Raw genomic sequence first — 21,398 nt, forward strand, 5'->3', positions numbered from 1 at the left:
AAATCAATAGGCAGCAAGTATAAAACAAACAAACGGATCTCTTTCTTCACATAGTGCACAAAGAATCTGTGGAGCTCTTTGTAAGAGCATGTTGCAAAGGCCGAGTTTATAACAAGGTTCAAAAAAGCACTAGATACATTATTGGAGGCTGCTATCCAGGATATGCAGAGATGGTGTCCTTAACGGCTGTTTGCCAGAAGCTGGGAATTAGTGAAAGGGAATGGATCACTTGATGATTACCTTTTCTGTTCATTCACACTGGCCATGGTTAAAAGACAGGATACTGAAACTTTAGTCTGATCAAGTATGGCTGTTGTTATATTCTTATGCTCTTACTGGACTGCCATTGACAAGTAAAATATTTTGTTTGTACATTGATCTTATCAGCTATGTAAATTCAGGGAAAGAGAATAAATGTGTTATTGCCTTTTCTGGAATGTAACCACAATTGATGGAACCCAGGGGGATTCTTTTATTGCTTCTGTTGATAACTAGAATTGCGGTCTCTTCAGATTCTTTCATTTGGTTCATAACCTTTTATTTATTATGCTTACCCTTTTCAAGACTTCTTACTTCTCTCTGTTCAATGCTGAACTACACTATTTTGAAATCAAGTGAAAACTTAACTCGGGTTTTAACATAGTTTTGTCTTTCAGTTTTAAGGCACAAGATACAATAAACTATCAATCAGAAACCATTTTCTGTATCCTGCATTCAGTTATAGAAATTAAAGTTAGAAAAGATCTAGTAGGCCATTTACTCCATCAATCTTCCAGTCTAGTGAAGAATATTCCCCTATAGCACAGAATAGGTTATGGAAGATGTACTGTAGGGAACTGATTGAAGTCCCACTGAGGTCAGTGGAAAAATTCCCATTGGCTTAACTTATCTTTGGGTCTTTCCTCTAGTAAAGTCTCCAGTGAAGACTGGTTTTTTTTTTTTTTAAAACAAATCTACAGATGGTATGCATAATAACAATTGTACATGTTCTGGCAGAGCACTTTGTATTAATATCAAAATAAGGTTTAAAAGGATAATATATTTAATAAAAATACCAAATGCTTCCCTTCTCCTTTAGTCTTCTTCTGAGTGAACAATTACTAGCAGCCTGAGGGCAGCAAGATAATGCTGTCATCTTATTTACAGCATAGTAATCTAATGTCAACAATTTATCTAGCAGCACTTTACAATGACAAATCAGACTGTTTCCCATCATTTTAGCTTTGGACTTTTGAAAAGATTGTGCTAATTTGATCCTGCAGTTGGGAGTGCATTTTTCCTTAAGGGCTAATGAGTTTAGAGTTCAGTTTTGTAGCTGAATGTTTACTTGACATGCAATTTGATATTTATTCCCATATTTATAGAACCTTTTAGAAAACCACTCTTGATGAATCTTTGGATCCAAAAATCCAGAATCACCTGTCATGCATATAATAAAAATGAGATTTTTATTGCTTTTGGATCATTACGTTTTCAGCTTTTGAATCTCCTTTTCCAAATAGCAAAGCAGCCAAAGCTTAGCTACTTTTCTGCTATTTGTGTTTCTGACTGTTCAGTATGTACAGAAAGATACTAACTCATGAGAAGAATAGACACAATCAATTCATTTTCCCTCCTGTATGATGCGTTTCTGCATCTCTACCTTCAAAGTACAATGAGAGTGCAATTATTTTTAACTAGCTGATTTACTTAGCATTCTTTGGATTTGTAAGTCAATTAAGAGGGGTTTTTTTAAATAAAAGGAAAATGTATATGCTTTATTTAAATACTTGTATTTTTTTAAAAGATCAGTGTTGTTTTTATTGTTAATTTTCATTTCAGATTTCTTTAAAAAAGAAATTGTTAATTTATTTACATTTAATTATTTTTAGCAGATTTTTAAAATGGGAATTCCATCAATTGTATTTTTCATCCCTATAAACTCATACGATATGCTAACTTTTAGCAAAAATGGATTATAGTCAATTTGCTTTCCAATAACATTTTCTTCTAGTTTTCAAACCTTAAGCATTGATCTAGCTGTGCCAAAACAGAGCACTACTCCAAATTTGATCTTTTTTCTATAAGATTTATTGAGAAGCAATCTTATTCCTAGTTCACCCTATTTTTCTGGCTCATTCTGGTTCAGTCCAGGGGTAAAAGTAACTTACATCTCAGAGATGTAGACTCAGGGCATGAGTTTGGGAGGGGGTGATACAACAGTAGGGGCTCGTCTACACTGGCCCCTTTTCCAGAAGGGGCATGTTAATTTCAGAGATCGCAATAGGGAAATGCGCGGGGGATTTAAAAATCCCCCGCGGCATTTAAATAAAAATGTCCGCCGCTTTTTTCTGGCTTTAAGAAAAGCCGGAAAAGAGCGTCTACACTGGCCCCGATCCTCCGGAAAAAGCGCCCTTTTCCGGAGGATCTTTGAAGTAGGAATAAGATCCTCCGGAAAAGGGTGCTTTTTCCGGAGGATCGGGGCCAGTGTAGACGCTCTTTTCCGGCTTTTCTAAAAGCCGGAAAAAAGCGGCGGACATTTTTATTTAAATGCCGCGGGGGATTTTTAAATCCCCCGCGCATTTCCCTATTGCGATCTCTGAAATTAACATGCCCCTTCCGGAAAAGGGGCCAGTGTAGACGTAGCCTCCCTGTAAGAAATGTAAGTGTGGGTTGGAATGTGGAGGGCTCAAAGCTAGGGGTAAAGGAGTGTGAGGGTCTGGGGGGGCTCAGAGCAGGGGGTGGAGATGTGGTGGGTGTAGGAGACATAGTTGGGGGTAAGAAGGGACTGAGGGCAGGGGGCTTGGGTTATGGGAAGTGTAGAAGTCAGGGTTGGAGGACTGAGCAGGGGATGCTTGCTCTTCCCTTTCCTGTCTTTGTCGGAGATCAAGAGCATAGTGTACAACTGGTCTGTCCCCTGTACTACCCAGACAGAGGAAGAGGAAAACAGAAAACTGCACTTTCCCCTCAGTGAGGAAGGGGAACAGCAAGTAATGTTCAAAATTTGTCTGTTTAGGACAAATTTTTGAACAACAGACACACACACAGATTGACAAACTCTCTAAAAAATATTAGATTTATTGGTACAAAGCAGAACAGATTTTCCTGAGGATGACTTTTTAAATTGCTTAATATATATATTAATAGTGAGAAGAATATTTGAGAACATTTATAAACACACACAAAGTATTAATCAGTAAATCCCAGTTTGGTCAACTACGCAGTAAATTACTGATGACCAGAGTAAGGATGTTAAGGACTAGTCAACTATCTGATAAGCAGATATTTATCGGATAGTCAGTTAACTAGTTGAATTCCCCCCCCCCCCTGCTGACTCCATCAGAGGCAGCAAAGGGGGGGGAAAAGGGGTACTTCAAAGTGGCAGAGCTGCATTGCTGAGCCTGGGATCAGCTGTGTGGAGCTGTTGCGCCTAGAGCCTGGGGTCATCTGGGGACTCAGCAAATACGGGGTTCCAGTGCAGCATTTCCCTGGAACCCAGGATCAGCTGGGGAGTCCCCAGCTAACCCAGATTCTGGGGAAATGCTGTACAGAGCCCAGGATCAGCAGGGCAGTCCCCAGATGACCCCAGCTCTGCGTGGCATTTCAAAGCTGGCATGCAGCATGCAGCCCGGAGTCAGCTGGACCCAGTAGGGGCTCTTGTACAATTCAAAGGAGGAATGCAGAAGTGCCTATCGACTAGTCAAGTAATTAATGCAAATTCCATCGATTACTCGACTAGTCAATTAACCGTTACTTAACATTCTTAGACCAGACTGGTAGCAAGATAAACTCTTTATTATGAATATGAATTAGGTACAGCAATAACAACACAGGCTACAAGTCTATATAGCATTAGCCTGCAACTGCCCTGTGCTGGGCTTCCTTGTTTCTGCCCCAGCAGGAATTGTCCCAGGAAACCAAAAACAGAATCTAGAGTGTACAGGAAGAGTGGCAGCTCTACACTTCCTAAAGGGACATACCCTGTATCACACAATGCACAGGGCCTGAACAGCCAGGAGAAGATGAGTTGAGGGATTCTACCTTATGTCAAGGAACTTCTCCGTATCCTTCTCCAGGCTCAGAACTGGAGCCGTTTCTGCATGCCTGTAGCCCAAACATAACCAGGAAATGGGCAATGGCTCTTTCCTTTTGCTATTGGACTGTCCTACATACATATCCCCATTGCACAGTAACACATGGGACATCCAGAGCCAGATAAATTCCACGGTATGCAGGGTGTTAACGTGCCTTGTGGTGGCTCCTCAAATCCAGCCCATCCCCATGTACAGTAGTGGGAAGATATCAATTTATGAACGGGGGCACTTCCATTGGCTTCTTTTACTCCTCATGAGCAACAGGACTACCGGTGCCGATGGGGGCACTCTCTCAGTTTGAATTAGCAAGTCTTCACTAGATCTGCTAATTCAAAGCCCAGAACATCGATTGCAGCAACCTCAGCCTTCCGCATTGTGTAGACATGGCCTATAGGACCCTTATTTGGCTGACACAAGCACTAAATGAGGAACTAAAACTGTCCCCGTCTAACTGTTTACTACTTTTATAAATTAAACAAGTGGTATTCCAGAAGCAGCAAAAATATGTACCCCATCTAATATCCTGAGTTTCCCAGGAACCAAAAAAGCTTTTTTCACATAACTACACTTAAATGCAGCTTTATTTTCCAAAGGTTCTTTTCATAATAAAGAAAGCAGATTAATAAGTGGGGTGAAAAATAGACTTGTCAGAGCTTCAGAAAAAAGATCTTTAGGCAACCCTGCTGTTTTTATGGTTTTATTTATGATTACACACTGTGGTACAGGAAATTACTACTGTAGAAAAACTTGTTTACCTACCCATTTTTAATAGAGGAACAGTAGACTCCAGTTGCAAAGAGTGAATGGTATATGGCAGGTTACCAAAGCATCTGCTGGCCATTATGGAAGGAAATTGTCCCCTAGCATGCTATGAGAGTCACAAGGTGCATTTTGTTGTCATGGTAAATCCACCTGTTTTGCTCAGTAGCCGTGTAAAATCTAGGGAAAATGCATTTTTAAGTGGTATGCTTGTTTGCAGTACAGTCTTACCCACCCCTAGCTCTCTGGGGATGTGAGGGAGAAGAGTTACAAAGAGATAGTCATCATGAAAATGAGTAGGTGTAATTTTCCCCTCATGCTGGTTTAGTTAAATGAAAGTGTGGTATCACAAAAACACAAGCTCCTGTTTCTGCTGAAATTGTGTTTTGTGAGGCCTCATGGTTCTGTGTCTAAATAATGCCTAAAGCAAAATTGTATCTTCTCATTATATAAATCATTTAATTCCCTCAGGTACAAAATTGCAGCTTTGGTATATCTTTAGGCAAATGATTTTCTCTGGAAGGATTATCTCTGCAATGTATGATAAAAGATCAGAAAAAGTATAAGCTGTTGCTCAGGTTTCAATTTATGCTGAGTACACACTCTTTCTCCATGCTTTAGTGTCCAGACTTAATTTTATGCTGTAAAATAGTTAACATACAATAGTAAAGCCTAATGCCAAATAAGTGGCTGCATAGTATACTCAGTTCAGATGGAAGCAGGAGTTCAGTCATGCTGACAATACATCAGTGGGCAGAGAAGTGTGCATCTGTTCCACTAAGGTTTTCAACCTTTTATGAACACCAGCTTCTTGACTGTAAGATTTTTTTTTCTGCAGGATGATGCTTGCTGTGTCTCTATTTGCATGGCCAGATTAATGCAGGGGCTTTAGGGTATGTAGGCAGGAGTGGCCCTAGGCCGACTGTGGCAGCTGGCACCCGAGGCAGAAGTTACGATTGGTGCCCCCACCTTCACGGCCATCAATGGCCATGATGTAATCATGGGGCACCCCAGTGCCCCATGACGTCATCATCGGGCGCCTGGACCGGTGGTGCCCTAGGCTCACGGGCCACCCCTGTATGTAAGCCAGGGCTCTGGGCTAAAGGAGTCCCCTCAAAAATGAATCTCCAGGCTGCTGAAAGTCCAGCAGCACAGCAGGGTTGGGCCATGCTGACTGCATACCATACCCCACGGTAATTCAAACTGAGGGGGGGCACTCCAATCAATGCTGGTTGTCCTGCTTCCATGAGGAGTAAGGGAAGTCAAAGGGAGAGTGTTCTCACTTTGACTACAGTCTACCATGACTTCCTGCAGTGTGGACATGCCAGAAGTCAAGATACTTTGACTTCAGTTATGCCATTAATGTAGCTGAAGTTCTGTATCTTAATTCAACCTTGTCTCATAGTGTAGACGTTAGTGATTAGGCTGTGTATTTACTATCATATGTATGGGAATCATTTATAAAGTAACATGAACAAATTGACTTTATTCACGTTTTGGTGTAATCATGCACACTGCTTCTGTCAGGTTCTAAGTCCACTTAAAAAAATTAGAACATCTATTGAGAGTTGATTATATAAAGTGTATGTTTGATCTATATGTCATTATTTTCAGATTACAATTCAAGCCTGTTATGTTCATAGCTGAAGAATTGTTAGAGCACACTGTTAGCTAGAAATGAACACATTAGCAAAGGGAATATTAGATAAATAACTTCATAATCGAATTCCCTACATTTAAAGGCTAGATGATGCCACCTTACATATGCTGAATAATACCATTCTTCTGAGGCAGCTGCATTGATTTCAATGGGAGTATTTGAGGAGTAAGATACTAGTCAACTTCAGCCCATAAGCCAGTATTGGCAAAGGAAGAAAAAAGTGATAGTGTCCCACGCAATAAATATAAACACAGACTTTCCATTTGAGCTATGACTATTTATATATGTCTTAACAAACTATGTATGGAATTATATACCCCAAAACCTGATTTATTTGATCTACTAATAATATTCTGCTGCAGGACTACAACAAAAGCATGAGACACAAATATCTTTAGCTTTGTAACAAACTCTTTGTAACTGGTGCATTTGTTCCAATACAGAAAGAGCGAGACACTGGAAAATCTATTAATTTGCTTTCTTATTTCAATAAAACTGCATTCTCATAAACAAAGAAGGAAGACAATATGATTTGGACATATTTATATTGAATGAACATAATAAGAATGTTTTTACTTTGCTATATTTAAAATATGCTGAGAAGAATGCTCTAACATCTCCCGTATTTATTTTGCATTACATCGTTATAGTCTCAAGCCTGCTCATGTCTCAATGACAACGCATGTGTGAATGGGGCATGAAAACATCAGGGATAAGCCGTTAGCCATCCCCACCACTGTACAGATGTATGCAAGCATACACACACACATTTGTTTGGCTGGTTATAGGTCTGCTTGGAGAACTAAAGCTTTCTGAGGATTTTTTTCTTTTTTATCTGTTCTCCTCTTCTTGATGAGTGCAGTAAATACAAGGTGAGGCAACAGTAGGCTTGGCAAGCCAATCAACTGGCCAACTATTATTTTGCCATGGTCAAATATTGTCAGATATTTCAGAAAGAATGCCCAAAGGTAGGTGACTGTCTACCTCTTTGACAGTATCATTGTACTATTTAAGTAGGTCATTTACATGTTTTGGTCATTCACTCTACTAGATGCTAATACACCTGCTATAAGAGGGGCAGTGAAACATTTGAAAGCTGGGCATTTTGATTAGCTGGAGTCTTTCTAGAACAAACATTTTATGTATGTGTATCTTTAGTTATATACCATTTTATGAATACAGGCAACAGTGAACAAAGAACTTTGAACCAATTAAAATACTACTCTTGAAGGTTTAAAAAAAGCCAAAAAATAAAAATTCTGCACACTATTTTAAAATTCTGCAAGTTTTATTTGTCAATAAATAAAGGCAGAGACTCCAGCATAGCAGTGGGGAGTGCAGGCTATTAGCTTCATGGAAGGTGAGAGTTCACCCTGCAGCCTCTCACCCCCAGGATACCCATCCCTGACATAGTACAAGGCCTGGGTCTATCCTAAAAAAACCCCTTGAGGCACTGTCCCTCTGTGTCAGGTTACCCAGATGTAGGGCAGGTAGGCTCCACAGGATAAGATCCAATTGTGAAAGAACTTGATGTCGAAGATCCAGGTGTGGGGTAAGAGGGTTCTATATGGGATAATTTGGGTGCAGTTATGTTATGGCCTGTTATGGCTGCAGGTGCTATTGGTGTAGTGGAGGCTCCAAATTTCAGGGGTTGAGGTTCAGAGGGATAGGATTAATCTATTGAGGGCCAGACAGATTCTGGGTTAGTTGATGAGGCTTAGCTGGAATTTTTAAATATGGGAGTTCCGGATGTATTGGGGTTAGGTGAAAGTGGGAAGAACTTCCCATACAGGGATCCTTCCCCCAACTGCAATGGGGGCAGGAAGTAAGGGAGGATTCTGAGCTTCATGAAGCTGTGGAAGGTTTCTGAGGGTGGATCTAACACAGCCCCAGCCACTCCTTGGAGGGAAAGAGGAAGTTCTATCCTCTCCTGCCACCAGCCCAACTGGAACTAGTTGCTGATCCCATCTCAGGGTAGGAGTCACTGCCTGTTCCAGGTTCCTGAAATGAGGTACCTGCACTGCTAGGGGAGTGGTGTGTGATTCCTTTTGCTTTCCTTTTCTTTTCCTATCAGTCATTTTACTGCAGGGAATCAAGTAAGTGCACGGGAAACATGAATTCTTTATACACTCAGTGTTAATTTTTTTTCCGGTAGTAAAATACAGTGCCTTGCCCCAGAAGTTTATTGACTAGATGCAACCCTTCCCTCCTCAAACTTAATTAAGACAATGAGAGAGAGAAAATAGGATTCACAGTCACTAACCCTTCTTTCTCAATACAAACAGAAAAGATGCACTGCTATTAACTGTCTCCTTTAATAAACAAAAATATGAACCATCCCGCAACATCTACATCATCGCCAACAAAACTAGTGACCCTAGTTAGTTAAATAACTCTCCAATCCTTCCCTCTGAACAGAACTTTCCTTCCACACACTCCAAATATATATCCCCATCCAAAAGATATCTCCAAAAAGATAATGAAAAGCATGATTCCTGTAGACTGGGTCTGCTGCCTACACAGCATTTGAAATTACATTTTTCATTTATATAAGCTTCCTCTTATCTTTTTAATTTCTTATCTTTTGTAACTCTTCAGTTTTGGAATAACATTCCTGTTAAAATAAAAAACTAACATTGCTAAAATATGCTAATCATTATTCTTTTTTTAACTTCATATTTTTTGCATTTTTCTGAATTAAAATAACTCAGTAAAATAACTTATTTTGTAATTAGGCATAAATATCTAAGGCAAAACCTTTCCATATAAATCTTACTATTTTTCCTACTATAATTACAGTTCTAATAATTTAATGCCTTCAATTATGTAACCATTTTTTACCTATGACAATTTTTGACCAGTAATTTTAAGAATGGTCAAAAGCCCAGCCTTGGGCAACATTCCCTCATCACATGACTGTTGGTTCTGTCATGACCAAAATTATTCAGTGCTCCTTTCCTATTTTTGATCTGGTATAAATTTGGATACAGCCCAGGCAGAAGATGATTAAAGAGAAAGTGTCCCTTGGGGGTAAAATTGAGTTTATTCTTTAACAAATTACAGTCACAGATGAAGTACCAATCAAGACATCTCTAATTAAATGCCCTTCAGAATACAAAGTAGCTAGTCACCAGAGAACATTACAAAATTAACTGTAGTATCTAGAGTAGATAGCTCTCAACATCAGTATAATTGGTACACTTTGCAGAACTCATGGAGTAATGCCTTAAGGTTAAACAAAAAAGAAATCACATTACTGATATACTACCTATTCTTATTACACAGTACAACTCATAAAACATGGAGGAGAATGTTCAGTAATTTCAGACCCTGATCTTTAGCATTCTGGACTTTCCACCAATTTCAAGCTCCTCCTTATATGATTGGAATGACTGATAATGATTAAACTCTACATATTGTGAATTTTATGAGTAAGAGTATGACTAAATTTCTATACTAGCAGCAGAAAATGCATTTATTATTGAGACACTAAAGTATTTGTAGTGCTTCAGTCATGATCAAATTGAAAAACACTATGATGTGGTGTTTTTCAAATCACTTTCTCTTCCAGGAAACTAAATTCACACTATGATTAATAATTCAGACTTATTCTCCTTAAAAATATCAGAATAGAGTAAAAGCTTTGTTGTTCAGTATGCTGAAGAAATGGAGTGTGCTGGTCAATCAAATATTCCAGTTCATGAAGAGTTATATTTGCCATTGGAATGCCAATTTTCAAAGAATTTGAATACAATAAAATGAATAAAGTATAAAATAGTGTATAGGTACTCAGCAATCCAGTAAGTAGTACTGCACTGTGCAGTGGTTATTTTTTGAGGCACGTAGGTATATGCAGATATTAGGTCAGGGATTTGGGACCTATGGCCTGTGCGTTGGATCCTGTCCCCCCTCTCCCCACCCTCCAAGGCTGGAATGACTGCACCTGCTCCCCTCTGCACAGTGGGTGGGAGGAGAGTTTCAGTCCGTGTGGGCTAGAGTCAGGCAAGTTGGGGCTGCATCCAACCTGAAGACTCTGGCTTATGGGGGGAGGAAGAGGCTCCACATGCTTCCATTTCCCACTCCCCCACCTGGGGAAATGGCAGTGAAGGGAAGCACTCACCTGAAAGCTTTTCCCCCTATTGTCCTAATTGGCTGTAATCACAATCAATAGAAACAGCCAGGACCAGCACCTGGGAGCAGCAGGGGGACACAGCAGATCCCTCCCACGTGTAGCCCCAGGGCTCTGCACAGGTAAGCACCCACCTACCACTCAATCCCCACACCCTGCTACACTCTTGCTCCCTGCCTCCCACTCAGCTTGCTCCACCCCAGCCTGCTCCTGCACCCTTCCTTCTTCTCAGACCCTGTACCCCACTTTGCTCCTGCTTTCTGCCCTAATCTCCCTTGCCCATCTACTCCTGCACCACCTCTCAGCCAAACCCTGCACTTCACTCAGCTGCTGTACTCTACCACCCACCCAAACCCCATGCTCCCAGCCTGCTTTCCAGCATCTCCCTTCCACACATTGAAACCCTCATTTGGGGCCCCATCCATAGCCGAGGGGAGCCACAAAATCTACTACCTTGGACACCCCCTGGCTCTGGTGCTGGAGTGAGAGGGGAGCTGGGGGCAGGGAGAGAGGCACATCAGGGAGGTTTTGGGGGGGGTTGTGTGCACCCCCACTGATTTTCCTATGGATCGGTAGCCTCCGACCCAAAAAATGTTCCCCGTCCTGGCTGTAAATTATCTTATGACACTTCTTATCACTGAGGGCAGCACGTGGCATGCACTCAGATAATTTAAAAATACACTTAATGCTAAAACTACTGCACATAATTTATTCTTTCTGAATAATGATGATTCAGAAGGCACTTCAGGATTATTCAGTCCCTCAATAACATTATTATCAACATCAATTATCGCTATAGATAAGAGGTGTAGGAGATTAGGCTGGATCTCTAATAACCCCATGATACACCCTGGAAGCTGGTTTCCTAAATAATTCCCTGATATCACTTGTTTAATTGTCGTCTGCCTCTTTTTGCATACCAGTAGAGGGGAGAGTGTACAATTGCATAACCTCAGGGGCAATATACTAGTACTGGTTAGTAAACTGAAGGTTTGTATTTGGGAGATATCAGATATGGGTTTAGTAGAAGTTTCTGGTTGATAAATTACTGGATAACACAGCTTTTACTGCATCTTTTTTTCTTTATTTTATAAAAGGAAGCATGGTCAATGGTTGTGTTGTTATTCAGCTATCTACTGGCTCCTGCTATACATATCTTATTAATTCATCAAAATCATCTCTCCACATTATCTACTGTTTTCTTCTTTAGTGTTCCTGAGGGGAAAAAAGTTACAAAATAGATTAAATATGACAAGATACAGGAAAAAGAATCTCCACATATTCCAGATTGAAGAACAGACATAAAATGACTTTGCCATTCTCCTCTAACAAGCTTAGGAACTGTTCTTGAGAGGCCCTGCACACTCCCTGCTAGCAGTTGAGAGTCCTCAGCACTCATCATTTGCAATGTTTGCTTAGTTATTAGATTGGGGGGGGGGTCTCTGTTTTGGATTTGCTGTGTTACATTTTATATTAAATTCATATATCTTCCACATTAGAAAAAATGACAAATTTTTCTGAGTGAAATGAAAGAAAAAAACCCGCTATATTTAAACAAAACTATAATGGATCAGCCATAAATCCACAAAAGCAATCAATTTGTAAGCTGAAGCTTAAAGTAAACTATTTAATTTATCGTGATTTTGAGATAAAAAGGCTAAGTCAAGGGATAAATTATGCACTGTAATTTTGAGATCAGCAATGTCAAGTTTTGTTAAGCCTATGAATTCTAGGGCTGAGCCCTTTCCCCCTTCCGTATGAAATGCCCTGTTGGTGGCTCCCAAACAGCTCATGCCAGATTCTTGTTACAGAATACTGGCTGACCTTATCTGTTGTGGAAGTGATTTCAGAGGAAGGAGTTCTCTCTAGTAACAAAGCATGCATACTTTCAAAACAGATCAGTCTCCATATTTGACTTGCACTTGCTCCTGTAAGAAATAGGTTGCTAGTTCAATCTGTGGAGTATTTCTGGAACTTGCTTCTTCTGTTCCATCCATTAAGTGGTTAGGTTGCAAATGCTGCACCAGGGAAAGAAGCTGAAAGTTTTTTTTTCTTGCAAGGGCAATTCTATATATGGAGTATTACAGTTTTATGAAACTACTAATATACAAGTTCATTGATTTACAGGCAAAGTCAATACCAAAGAGAAATTCCACAGTTGTCACCCCAAGCACAGATGAAAACAGATACTTTTAGCCCTGAAGCTACCTCTAGCTTGAGAAACTGTGGGGTCCAGCTGTAACCTTAGGATTGGAGATTCCACTGATGAATATTGAGCATGTGTCTTCAACTGTGTCCATCAAATTCCCTGGGTAATACCATCAGCCAGTCAGAATCACTTTTGTTTTATTGTAATTTGAGCCTTGGAGAATTTACCCTACTACAAATCCCAGTCTCAACTAGCATTTGGAAAGCAAAGAGGCTGCAGCACCTGGGTCAGATGAAATGGAAACACTGGGCTGAATGTCAAACTTTCTTCCACAGCTGCCTGGGGTGTATATATGGATCTGACCAAAAAAAATCCCCAAATAAAGCCAGAAACAGTACAGCTGTAAAACCCTGCAAGAGAGCCTTCTGAGTAGATGAGTAATTACTCAACACTACCATCTGGGATCTTTCTATGAATTAGAATTAAAACCCTCTGAGCAATTCTTCCCACACTTGCTAGGCATGACAGTCGACTTGAGGAAAAGCACTTTTGTAGGTTGAGATACATGGTTGAAATTTGCTAACATCCCATGTTTAAGTGAGCTGTGATTTCTTCCCTTTTGTGTGTGTGTGTAAAACTGAATGCTGGGAAAACTCTGTGGACAAAACATTATCACACTTACATTATATATTTTATAGATAGTTAAGAAAATACTGGTATAGATCCTTAGCTTGTTTAAATCTGTCATGTTTCTGTAATTTCAACAATGACCTTCTTTATGTCCAACCTTCCTGAGTTAGCCTATCTCACCTGTGCTAGGCTACATAAATGCCAGTCAGGCAGCTTCCTTATGAAATTTTAGAAAATGGATTTCACAAATAATATAAAATTTAGATTCTATTATTTCATTTATATTGTCTGTAAGAATGCAACTGGACTGTTTCAAACTTATTACTCACTACAAATTTCCAATGTAAAATAAACAATTAACCATGAGTTATGTTTATATTTGTAGGTTAACAGGATTTCATCTTCCTCCACCTGTGACAAGTACAAAATCTGTATTTTCACTGCGTTTGACAAGTGACTTTGCAGTCAGTGCCCATGGGTTTAAAGTATTCTATGAAGGTAAGAGAACATGATTAACACTCTTCTTAAAAACAAGATTTGAAAGCTTTACCTCATCCCTATGTACAACAGAGCTCAAATGTGACATTGTGCTAGTTAAACTGAACCAGATACTTTTATTAAAAGTTGAAAATATTTGCTTCTAGTGAAAACTTTCAATTGTATACCAAGACTTATTATAAAAAAAATCAAAGGTTTTAAATACTCCATAATAATGTCCTTATCTTACCCGCAAACAGGTTGAAAAATACTATAAGAACTCAGTCAATCTCACTGCCTGATAGCTGTGGTATTAATGCTTTTTTGGGGGGTGGTGGGAAGTATTAAACACACTTTTTATTATTCTTAGTTTTGGTACTTTCAAAGTTTGTTAGTCCAAAACAATACCAAGTATTAAAGGTTCGCTGAATCTAGCTGAATATTTAAATCAGAAGAAAATATATAATGACTAAAGGCAAGAATCTGGCAACCAAACAAACGTTGAGCACTATCATGCTTCACAAATATATCTAAATATTTTATGAGCACCTGGAACAGAAGCAAAGTTTCTGTTTTATTTTCTCCAGTCAGACTCCCACTGTGTGGACGGCACAGAAATGCAATGTAAGATATGTCGTCTCCAGCTATGTAATTTCTGTTTCTGGAGCTGTGTATCTTACTTCATCTTCCCATGTAGTGTAGAGCAGGCCTGGGAATTTAAGCAGCTGTACTGCAGTTTGGGGAGTCCAGAATTAGGAAATTCATGGAGGATAATCTTCTGCAAAAGAAGTCGGTTTTATGTAGGCATATAGAATACCTATACTGATGCTGAGTGAAATTGCTTATCTTCAGCCAAAGGCATTGCTAGGAACTGTTTACCTGAACACTGTGAAATATTATGCAGTTTGATTACTAATTCAGACAATATTCCCTCCCCCCAAATCATAAATTAAATAAGGAAATAGGAAAAATATTAATTGTAAGATTTGAGACCTGTTTTGTAGTTTCTGAGTGTTTTGAACATGTTTAATTACTTTGTTTATTCTGAAATGATTTTCTAGTTCACATACAACAGAAAGATAATTTACAGAACTGAAATTGTATCTATAGCGTAACAAATTATATTTGGGATGAGACAGAGACATCTTTTATTCTACTGTAGATTGTAACAGGTGTTTGGTGATTTTGTCAAGCAATATTTTATCTAGAAATGTGTTAAATTATAACTATTCGAAGTATAATATATAATTTCTTCTTTCATTTTTGGAAAATTTATGATGGTTTTTTTTATGTTGCTTTGATGGTATAATGTTGAAAGATTCAAGTTTAAAAATAGTGATTAGCCCTTTCAAGTTTAAAAATAGTGATTTCCACACTTCTATAAAGGATTCTGTAGGAATTTCATATTACTTTTTAAAAATGAGAGGGGTTTCTGTTTGGCTAGCTAGTTTTTGTTTATTTGTAAAGACCCTCAAAACACTAATCCTGAAAGCAAACAAAAAAAAAAAAAAAAGAAGAAGAAAAAAAAACAATCCCCTCAAAACCAAAACACAATAACAGTAAAACCTCAAATAACTTTCATCACAGGGTAAAAATCACACAAAAGCAGATTATTTGGGCTTTGAGCAGATGGAGAGCAGGGAGGAAGAGAACCTGAAGTTCACAGTCTCCTATATCATCTGCTTTGATTGCATGGAATATTAGAACCACTGAATGGTTGCTAGAACTAGAACAACTTGCCAGCTGTCTACACTGGCTGCTTGATTTTGCGCAAAAGCACTGACGTCCAAAATCAGTGCTTCTTGCGCAAATGCTTTGATGTTCCCGTTTTGGCAAAAGCTCTTTTCCGGAAATGCTTTTGCACAAGAGGGCCAGTGTAGACAACTGAGAACCGTTTTGCGCAAAAAAGCCCCGATTGGCAAAAATGGCGATCAGGGCTTTCTTGCGCAAAAGCGCATCTAGATTGGCACAGACGCTTTTCCGCAAAAAGTGCTTTTGCACAAAAGCTTTTAACGGAAAAACTTTTCCATTAAAAGCATTTGTGGAAAATCATGCCAGTCTAGACGTAGCCAATTTGTATGAACCTGCATGTGTGTAGCCCATCTTTAGATACACAGTGGCCCTGATCCTACACTATTCATATTAAAGAGCGTTTTGCTATTGACTTCACTGAGGTATGTATCAAGCCCAGAAAGTACAAGGTTGCACAGGAACCTCTGCCTGGCTGTTCAGCTGACAGACACCTCACATAGATTCAATCCCAGGCTTAAGTAACAATCTAACTTTGAATGGGCCTTAAACTCCTAAGTCACATAGGGACTTTCGAAAATTTCATCCTGTGTCCATATAAGCGCTGTTTCTTTTAATGAACAAACTAAAACTCTTCAGCTTAATGACACTTGGGCCCTAAGTATAAGCGTGATCTGAAAGTTAAATAAACATATGCTTTGCAGAATGATGGCTGAAGTATTCTACTATATTTCTGAAAAAGAATGAGATGAGGCCTAGTCTAAAAATCCAAACTTGTAATGTAGCCAGAGGCTCCTTGATCTTCCTCTCCACCCCGCATCAGCACCTGTTTTCCTTAGTGCTGGCAATAGTTAGCACTGTCCCTCACAACAACACTTATTTCAATTCCCATTCCCCTAACCTGTCTCTCAAACCACATTCTCCTGCAACCCAGCCAAAAGAAAGTGGGATAACTATTATATTCCAATCATTGGATGCCTCACTCCTTGGCATTAGGGAGAAGATTTTTTTAAATAAGATTCCATATCAGTAGAATCTCCATTTCTTCACCCCTGCTTTTTGTGAATACACACAGCCCTAACATTTTCAAAACTGTGTGCCTCTACATAGTGTCCAAGTCCATATGTAGACATCTGATGTGGCTCAGTTATTAAGTTCCAAGCACCGTGCAGCTCCTGTTGACCTTTAACAGAGCTGTTGGGTATTCAGTGCTTCTGAAAATCAGGCAATTTATTTGGGTGTCTGTATATGCAGTTAAAATTTGAAACCTGATATAAAGAGTGGCACATCCCTGAAAACATGAAATAAAGGTGGAAATCGGTAGTGTGCAAGGAGTGGGAGAGAGGGGGGAGTATTAATGAATTATGTATCTAAATGAAACTGTGTTTGAAAGAGTAAGTTGTTGAATGACTTATGTTGAACATTGTTAAGTCTTGTCCTGTATGAATTACAGTACTCACTCCATTTAAAAAAAATACAAAATGGAGAAGGAAGAATTACCATTTCAAAAACAATGATCAACTTTGCAATAATTTTTCATTGACACAATTCCATATTCTGTCAAATATAGATATATGATTGTATGGAAAGCATAGTTGCAAAGTAAATAAACATTTATTTGTGTTTCATCTGAGACATGACTGGAAACTGCAGAGTAACTGAATGTCTAAGTGAGTTATGGATTTGTTTGAGAATGACCTATTGGTATTTTATTAATTTATCCATTCCCTTTTTGAGTCTAAATAGTAAAGGAAAGGCATAGAATTACAAGTAGAGCACTAGAGAAAGATTTTGCCAAACTATATCATTGAGCAATCCAATTCAATTTCTGTTTTCAATTTGATTTATATCTGATGTGTTAAGAATAATAATAATACTACCAAAAAGACAACTTAATTGTAATTCGGTGTGCTATCAGTTAAAACTTCACTTGTTGGCAAAATACCATAGAAAAATTAACATCCTAGCCAATAAACACGGTAAACTTCAAGCTAGAGCTGGGTAAATTTTTTTAGATGAATACTTTAACAGTTGAAAAATGTAGTTTTGCATCAACAAAACTATTGACAAATCTGAGTAAAATTAGACAGTTTTGGCCAGAAATAAAAAGTAAATTGACTCAAGTATATTAAGTAGGAAAAACATTGAGTCGTGAGCATTGCTAGAAGCAAATTATTCTTTTTATCCCCCCTCTCCCTGAATGCTGGTTTATGTGCACTGGCTGGTGTGCTGTGGAGATGGAGGCAAGATTTTTACTGTCTCTGCACCTGCCTGCCCTGTGGAAGAGAAAACGTCAATTCACAGCACCCCTTTTCCCACAATATGTGGTCCCAATGTCTGGATAATCACAGGGCGGGAGGAGGGGTAAGCAGGGATGTGTGTGGGGGGGGGGAGGGGGAGGGAACAACAAATTCTAAAATCCCTGAATGAGCTCTTAGTTGAAACCATAATCTGTCCCTGTCAGCCACTTTTATATTAGTCTTGGTGAGATTAGTTTATTTTTGGAATAAAACAAAATCCACTTTGATTCATGTTTCTATTTTCTGTTGTCCTGTGATACATAATGTAGCTTATTCACTGTGTGCGTGCAAGAGAGAGATACAGCTGCTCAGAAAGAAAGAGTGATGGCAGCTTGCAAGACCCAGCAGGGGCCTCAACGACTCTAGTTATGTTTGAATAGTGTGCTCTTTTGCTTTTACTGGAATATTTTATAGCTATTAAGCAGGTAGCTGGTCCATTTAAGATTGTGGACTTCATTAATGAACATGGGGGGGGAGGAGGAATGTGCAATATCTGAACCAGGACAGGAGAGAGGAAGGAGAATTCAAGGAAATAGTCAAGCATTTCCCTACCCATATAGAAGCTGGCTAGTACATATTACTAAATATGAATAAATCTTCTACTGATGTAAATAATATTCATGTAAGAGAGATAAGAATTCCCATTATATTTTATCTATAGTAATTTTTACTCATGGTAAATGCATATCTCAGAACTTTTTGTGCAATCCCATTGATTGTGCAACACAATGACATGATAATGGTGCAGAAATAGAATTTAAAGATTCTACAGATTTTGAGGGATCTTGGAGATAGTTTGTAGACATTTTATAATATTGTTCCAAATTCTCCCAATGATTCCTTTTGCATTGTAGCTTTTCTTGGACGCTGAAAAAGGAACAACTTTAGTGTATGGTTTAGAATTTAAATTCTAGGAATCTAATAATTATGCTTAAGGATATTGGAGAGGGAGTTGAGAACCATTTCAAAAATTTCAAGGTTCTTGAAAATGAGTATGGGGAGGGGAAAGACATTCTGAAGTCCTAAATTATGCATTCTGCTTTGTGACTTCTAGAAGACTTCATGTACTTCTTATAGCATTGTTATGAAGAATCTGTAAATGATGTAATAAAATACTGAGGATCAAACAATATTGGTATAATTAAAATATGTTGGGATATGAGGGCTAAATATAATTTTGGCAGATAGCAGATAAGTAAAATATGTGAACAAATGAGAATGAGGCAATCTAAAAATAGTTCAATGTCAGAATTCAGAAATATACCTAAAGATGAAATACAAGTCTTGACTACGCAAAATATTTTAGATAGCTGATAATGCTAACAGTGTCACTATTAAAATTTATTAAAGGTTAGAGGCTTATTAGAAGAAGTAAATAATAGTAAAAGAGTAGTCAATAAGTCAATGGGTCTCTACTTAAGAGTGTGCAACCAGTCTCTTGATTGTAAGATACGGGCTTTAAACAATATTTTTAAATCTGGGCTATATCCTGAAGACCATAAATGATTTTTATTCAGTCCTTGCTACAACAGTAGGTGTGGAGTCTTGGAGACAATTGAAATCTATGGGAGTTTGGACTGAGCAAGTGCTCAGTAAAAACTTAATTGAAAGATGCTTGTTAAATTTGCTTAATATTGCTGAATAAGAAGCTGCAGAGTTTTGCTTTCTGTTCAGATAGTAAACAGTAATAAAACTATCAACATCTTAAATTATATTTGCATATAAATTGTAGGGCTCCAGAAAGCTCTTCATTGGAGATTCAAACTGTTCAAAACAAGACTGGCTAAATGTGCAAGCTCAGCTCCCCTCTCCTGCTGAAAATCTAATTTAAAGACCAGACTCTTTTTGAGATTTGCTTTCTTTGCATCTGTCAGGAAGCAAAAAACAAGAGAGTTGGAAACTGTCTGCAAAATCACCATTGGTTTCAGGGCAAGGGTATCTCAATGAGTTTCTATTCCCTGTGTTATGCAGGGCAGACTACATGATCTAATGGTTAATTTTTGCCTTAAAATCTCTGAAGTATGAACAGACACAGGTTTTAAAGTGCCAACTCCAGGCCCTTAATCTGTCACCCCTAAACTCCAGGGCTATATCTACACTGAAAGCTTCTTGTACAAGAATTGTTTTGTGCAAGAGGTCTTGCACAAGAGCATGTCCACACTGCCATGTGCTTCTGCACAGGAGATGTACTTTTGCACAAAAGCATTCATGGCAGTATGGATGCTCTCTTGCACAAGAAAGCTCTGATGACCATTTTAGCCATAGGGGCTTCTTGCACAACAAACCCTGTTTCTGTTCACGCTGCATTCTTGCACAAGAGCTCTCACACAAGAGGGCTTATTCCTCGTGGGGAGAGGAATAACTCTTGTGAAGAAGCCCTCTTTTCTGATGCTTTACTGTAAATTTACTTGAGCAAGAACACGCATGCAGTGTAAACGCTCTGCAAGTTTTTGCGAAGGAACAGCTGTTCTTGAGCAAAAAGCCTGCAGTAGAGACATAGCCTACGTGTAGTTGTAATGCCAACAGGCAAAATCGAACCCGCGACTTCTGGTGCTTAATGCATGAGTCTCTCCAGCCTGAGTGAAAAGCCAGTTGGCTCTCAGCTAAAGCTGCAGAGAAAATTCATTCTCTCTGTAAGTGGTCAGAGTACCACAACATGGGACAGTGAACCACAACCTGTAGGTGTGTGCTTTGCATACTTCCCCTAGCTGAAGAAGTGCATCCCAAGCTTCGGTGACCCAGTTGAAATCTTGGACAAGCCCCTGCTTATAATACCAACAAGCAGAACCAAACTTGGGATCTCTAGAGTTTGTTTCTTGCATAAGCCTCTTCAGCCTGAGCTACAAGTCAACTAAGGCAGTAGAGAAAACTTATCTTTTAACTTTACAGAGGAAAGTGCAGTTACAATTTTTATGCCATTATAAATATCAGAAATTTGCAGTGCCTTTGACAATATTACTCATACTGCAGGGGAATACAAAGCCCTCTAATTGAAGGCTGTGAAATAACTAAAATGCTTTCTCCGATATAACTATGTCAATTAGAAAATAATTTTCTTTTCTAGATAAAATACGCTGGTGCTTACTGCATATCATGCATTCATAATAAGTCTGTGGCCAATGTTGTTCTAAAAGGATAATTATAATTTCTCAAATATAGCCTTTTCCAATAACTTTTGACACTAATTCAAGATTACCATTGAATGGGAAAATATTGCTTCTCCCAACCTCACCCATTTACGATGACCATGTGTTTCTGAAACTGAGGTATACTCTTATTTACAAGGCCTACCCTTGTATTCTCAAAACTAAGTGTTTCTCATGATTACTGCAACTTCTACAGACTAGTACCCACTATGATATTAGAGAGATGAGCTGGAGAAAAAAATGTCCCAACTCCTCTGCTGTCCCTAAACCATAGTCCTGGCTCTGAGAAATTACGGCATATCCTTCCTTACTACCTTTGCAGTGGT

The 21,398-nt window shown here is 38.8% G+C and overlaps 1 protein-coding gene across 2 annotated transcripts in view; it reads left to right on the forward strand.

The window, feature by feature from the left end:
• The window catches only part of CSMD3 (CUB and Sushi multiple domains 3), a 1,180,750-nt gene that overhangs the window by 176,173 nt on the left and 983,179 nt on the right, over window positions 1-21,398 (forward strand). For both annotated transcript variants that reach the window (XM_075920204.2, XM_075920205.2), the window contains exon 3: window positions 13,786-13,898. In XM_075920204.2, the coding sequence (XP_075776319.2) occupies window positions 13,786-13,898 (113 nt within the window). The remainder of the gene's footprint in view (window positions 1-13,785; window positions 13,899-21,398) is intronic.

The sequence above is a fragment of the Pelodiscus sinensis genome, chromosome 2, assembly GCF_052426305.1.
Source record: "Pelodiscus sinensis isolate ZL-2025 chromosome 2, ASM5242630v1, whole genome shotgun sequence".
In the NCBI taxonomy this organism is placed as follows: Eukaryota; Metazoa; Chordata; order Testudines; family Trionychidae; genus Pelodiscus; species Pelodiscus sinensis.